The sequence below is a fragment of the Cystoisospora suis genome, assembly GCF_002600585.1.
Source record: "Cystoisospora suis strain Wien I chromosome Unknown contig_1394, whole genome shotgun sequence".
Lineage (NCBI taxonomy): Eukaryota > Apicomplexa > Conoidasida > Eucoccidiorida > Sarcocystidae > Cystoisospora > Cystoisospora suis.
In genome coordinates, this window is record NW_027154194.1 from 1 (window position 1) to 4,497 (window position 4,497).

The 4,497-nt window shown below is 55.8% G+C and overlaps 1 protein-coding gene across 1 annotated transcript; it reads right to left on the reverse strand.

Annotated features, from left to right (window-relative positions):
• Positions 1–2,157: 2,157 nt before the first annotated feature.
• CSUI_003192 (uncharacterized protein) lies at positions 2,158–4,349 on the reverse strand. Its single transcript, XM_068063390.1, has 2 exons — positions 3,901–4,349; positions 2,158–3,647 (listed from the first exon to the last, which is right to left on the reverse strand). Exons 1-2 carry the CDS (start codon positions 4,118–4,120, stop codon positions 3,427–3,429), a joined length of 441 nt encoding a protein of 146 aa, XP_067924634.1. The 5' UTR covers positions 4,121–4,349; the 3' UTR covers positions 2,158–3,426.
• Between the last annotated feature and the right edge of the window lie 148 nt (positions 4,350–4,497).

Here is a 4,497-nt window from a genome sequence, read left to right on the forward strand (position 1 = left end):
CAAAGCGCGGGCGTTACAGACGTCGGGCAGGACGCCTGGCCAGCGATCCGATTCCGCGTACGTGAAACACGTTCCCCTTGCCCTAAAGCTGCTTTATATACCCAGGACGCATGAGTGCTTTGTGAGGACGCAAGCTACGCGCATCGATTTCCAGAAGGAAAGCCGTGCGTACCGCAGCGGCAACTCGTAGAAAGCTTAGCCTGACCTGTTAGACCCATGTTTCTTAAAGAAGCCATATGGTCGGAAAACGCCAAAACCCTCTCATCCTTGACACCCCCCAGGACGCCCGACGCAGCAGATGCGGCTGCCAAGTGCGACTCCTGTCTTCTTGCCTCTCCCGAGCCTGCGGCCGCCATCTTACTGGTACTTCGCCTTTGTCTCTCAACCAGCGGCGGCCCACTGGTTCCGGACGATACGTGCGGGAAATGACGAGCTACAAAATCAGCTATAATCTGAGACAGAGGCAGCGTACTATCGGGAGGCAAGCCCTTCAGGCCGGATGCTCGTGTGGTCTGTACCTCCCTGCTTCCGTCTTTCAGGACCACACTTTTTCCCGGACTACATCTCTCACCGCAGACGTGTTTCTCGTGTCCCGCGGTCGGCCTGACACGACTTCCTTTGGCACCGACACCTCTGCCGTCCTCCTCTTCTTGCGGGACCGTTGCGGCGGCAAGAGTGCTCCGTACGGTAGCACCTCGCGTTTTCCTTCGTTCCGCCGTGCTCCTAGTACCACTGGCTCCTCGGCTTTTTTTTTGCGTTCTAGTACCGCGGGCTTCGCCCTGCATAGCACTGTCTCCTTTCTGGTCCGCCACGGTACGACTGCCGCCGCTGTCGCCACGCGTAGGCCTCTGCCTGTTTTTTTGATGTTCTGCAGGTGTCGGGCTAGCGCTCTTGTCTCCGCCGCTATCACTAGTTGCCGTTGTAGCGGGCGCACTGTTTGCTGTAAGGGCAGCACCCAGATGACACGTTCGTCCACGACGAAAAAACAAAATGCAATACCGCCAGCGCTCTTGCGGTTTGGGCAGACGACAGGCGATGGTCGAGAGGACACGGGAAAGGTACTTCTGCGTGAAAATGCGTTGGTGACCCCGTCGTCTCATTCTGCCTCTGCAGAATGAACATCCTTTCAGAACGGGAACAAAAAAACAAAATTGAAGAGAGTGCGAAAACAATACAATTTACCCTCTCCGCATTCGCCTACGCTGACTATCGATTTCAGGACGCAGTGGCGAAGAGGAACTAACCACCCGCAGCTAACCTACCCCCTTCAGCGTAGAAAACGACTGATGCTCAAAAAGGATGTGGCCCGCGAGAAGGAAACGTAGCAGGCCGGCTACGTCTTTTTTGGTAGATGGGGCGCGCCTGCACACAGACACTGGGCGGACCTGCGGAGCTAGAATGACCGGCTCCCGTATATCCTCGAGAAAGGCAACGCCACTAGCAGACGGCGAGGAGTCCTTTGAAACACGGACACTGATACTCAGCTTGGCTGTCGGGTGTTAGATACCGCTGGTATGTACGCAGCGCTGTGAGTCTACGTGCTGTGAACTCGGAATGGACAAGAAAGAGAGGACTTCAGGCAGGCGAGAATGCGCCATGCCTGACTGATCACGTGCCGTGGCACCTTGGTAGCAGAATGCGTGCAGCTTACACGATTTGTCGCTATGAAAAATTCAAGCTTGTATTTCCCCCCCGTTGCAAGTGGCGGCCACCTTGAGCCAACTGAACACACTCGCCTCGGTCGCCCGGCCATGTGCCATGACAGACAGTAACAACAGGCAGTCAGACGCCTGCAAGTACAGTGGTGGATGAGACTCTACGTCGCTTTTGCGCGTCGTCGATAGTCTGCGAGCTCTTTGCGTGCCCGACTGTGAGAATCGGCAACGGTGCAGGTGGAGACAGTGGCCCAAGCAACCGTCAGACTGACGCGGATACGGCTCGTCTTCCCGTAACGCGTCCTCGAAACCCGTTGCTGGTGGTAGACACATTGCCACAAGTGATGGAAGCAGAAGAGAAAACACTCCCGTGCCTCCCCCTTGCGACGTACCGCCCACCTTTTCCAGGCGCCCCCACGTTCCACAGGAGGACTCCTATACAGAAGTAACCACGGTTATCGTTCGGAAGCTCAACGGGGAACATTCTCACGAAGTCATAGCGGCCTCAATGTACGACGTCTCTCCACCCGCGCACGGCCGAAGCAAAGGTCCACACTAGGCAAACCGGGATACACACCGAAACCGCCGGAACGCGGCCAATCACACCTGTCCGGCCCGTCAAGGGATCGGAACGTTACTAACGACCGGCGCTAATCCTGCCGTTCACACTCCGGGCACAATCCAAAGTGCCGGAATAAACGAGAAACAAATCTCCAAACTCCGTCGAAAATCTCTCTCTCTCACGTCAAGAACTGCTCAAGAACCAATGCGACCCCCCCCTGTCTCTTTGCAGTCACCCCCTGGCGTCAAACCGGGCGGCCCGTTGCTCGTTGGCCACAGAAAATCCAAAGTTTTCCCGAACCACACGGTTAACAAACGTCGGAACCCACTAAAACCACACCGTAAAACGTCGGCAAACACGAAGCCACCGTCGAGAACGTCGGAAAAACTCCCTTCTCTTCTTATCTATCACCAGTTCCCCAGAAAAACATCTCTCTCTCTCTCGTGAACGATTCTCCGGACCGTCTGACTCGCATGCAGACGGCTGCCCCGGGGGCATCTCACCGGCGGCCGTCTCCAGCCGCCGCTTCAAACTTTTTCAAGCCTTCACCTTTTCTTTTTTTTGCTTTAATTGTTCGTAGAATCCAGAAAAAGGAAGAAATATATATAGATATCGAGGAAAGGGCCCTGGGAAAAAAGTGACTCCCCATCCCTGACAACCGCCGCGGGCGGTCCGGCGCGAGGCAGGTGCGCTCAGCGCCGAATCCGGCCATTTTCCCCGGTGCCGTACCGCCGGGGGAGTTCAGTATAAGTATCCAAACACATCTGACTTACGTATCGAAACACGACTGGCGCCAGAACACGACTGACACACGTATCGAAACACGACTGGCCACCTCCCATTACCTTATTGGGTACACCAAGGAACCAATGGAAAACCATTGGCCGCGGCACAAGCTTCCATCTCCGACACCAGTTTTCATAATGCGTTCCTCAACTCGCGTCACATAGTAGTCACATAGTACTCACAGCACCCAATAGATCCGTAGGGATTTGTAGGAGTGTCATTGTCATTCATGACACACATGGCGGCACATCGGGAGTATAACCTCCTCCATCTGTTGGTCCCCGTGCCCCAATACCAAAACACCATGCTGCACCCGTCCGATTGCTAATTAGACTGAAAGTCACGCTACGCAGTTAGCGTGGAAAGGTTGGCTGTATTTTCCTAGCTTTTACTACGTAAAAATCTGGGACAGGTGCTGTTTCCCTAGAGTCTAGTAGCGCTGCGCAGCATCCCCCCCTCGCTTTCAACAGGAAGGTTCACCCAAGTGGGAACTGTACCTTCCGAGACTGGGGGAGGGGCAGACGGTGGGGTAGTTGTCCCAGCGATTCTGGAAGGTCGTGCTGATACAGTCGGCGCCGTCTGCGGAGAACTGTCACCAGTCGAGATGCCGGACTGCTCGACGCTCCAGGGAAGCCCTTCAGCAGCTGGTACCAGAGAGAAGGACGACACGTAACGGGCGTGGTGTCAACCTTTTGCGACGGCAAGAGACACCCAAGGGGTGTCAACGCTGGACTGCACTCGTGCCATCGCCAAGCAGGGTGAAAGCCATGCAGTGGTGCTATATCACGCCGGGGTGCAGTCCAACCGCGCACTGCCTCGTCCGCCTGTTGCTGTAGTGATAGGGCAGGAATCCGGACTCGAGGCAGGAAGAATGCTTATCCCAATAGGGTACTATACCTTCCGAGATTGAGGGGTGGAGACGCTGTAGAATGGGTGTCCCAGGCATTTTGAAACGTGCTGGTATAGACAGCTCCACCTGCGGCACAGTTTCGGGAGTCGGGGTCCCGGACGGCGCAGCGCTCCAAGAAAGTCCTTCCAAAGCCGCTGCTGGTACCGGAGAAACACAAGGAGACATGACGCGCAGAGTGCCTTCTGTCTGGGAAGGCGATGCGCTCATTGATGTGAAGGGAAATAAGCTGGCATGCACAAGTGCCACCACCAACCACGTCGCAAGTCACGCAGTACGGTCAGACCTCGCCGGAGAGCGGGAAGAGCGCACACTGCCTTGCACTAGCCATTGCTATACCGATCTCGAGTGATCCTGCTTTTCCATGCCTGGTGCGGCGCGTACCAACACCCCGCCGTCGGGAATCACTTTCACCCTGTCGCGCTCATTTTACCTTCCGAGACTGAGGGGGAGAGAGTCCCCAAAGGTGCGAAAGAGAGAGCCCTGATCAGTGGGAGGAAGAGAGCCCTGAAACGTGTGAGTGGGATAGCCCTAAAGCGTGTGAGAGAGCGAGCCTTAACTAGCGTGAGAAAGAGCGTGCAAGAGAG

Bases quoted from the DNA above. Each gene is read 5' to 3' on its own strand.
- CSUI_003192 (XM_068063390.1), bottom strand. From the start codon at position 4,120: ATGAGCGCATCGCCTTCCCAGACAGAAGGCACTCTGCGCGTCATGTCT. The intron at 3,648-3,900 runs GTATAGTACCCT...CTCTGGTACCAG, and splicing joins CCACCCCTCAATCTCGGAAG to CTGCTGAAGGGCTTCCCTGG.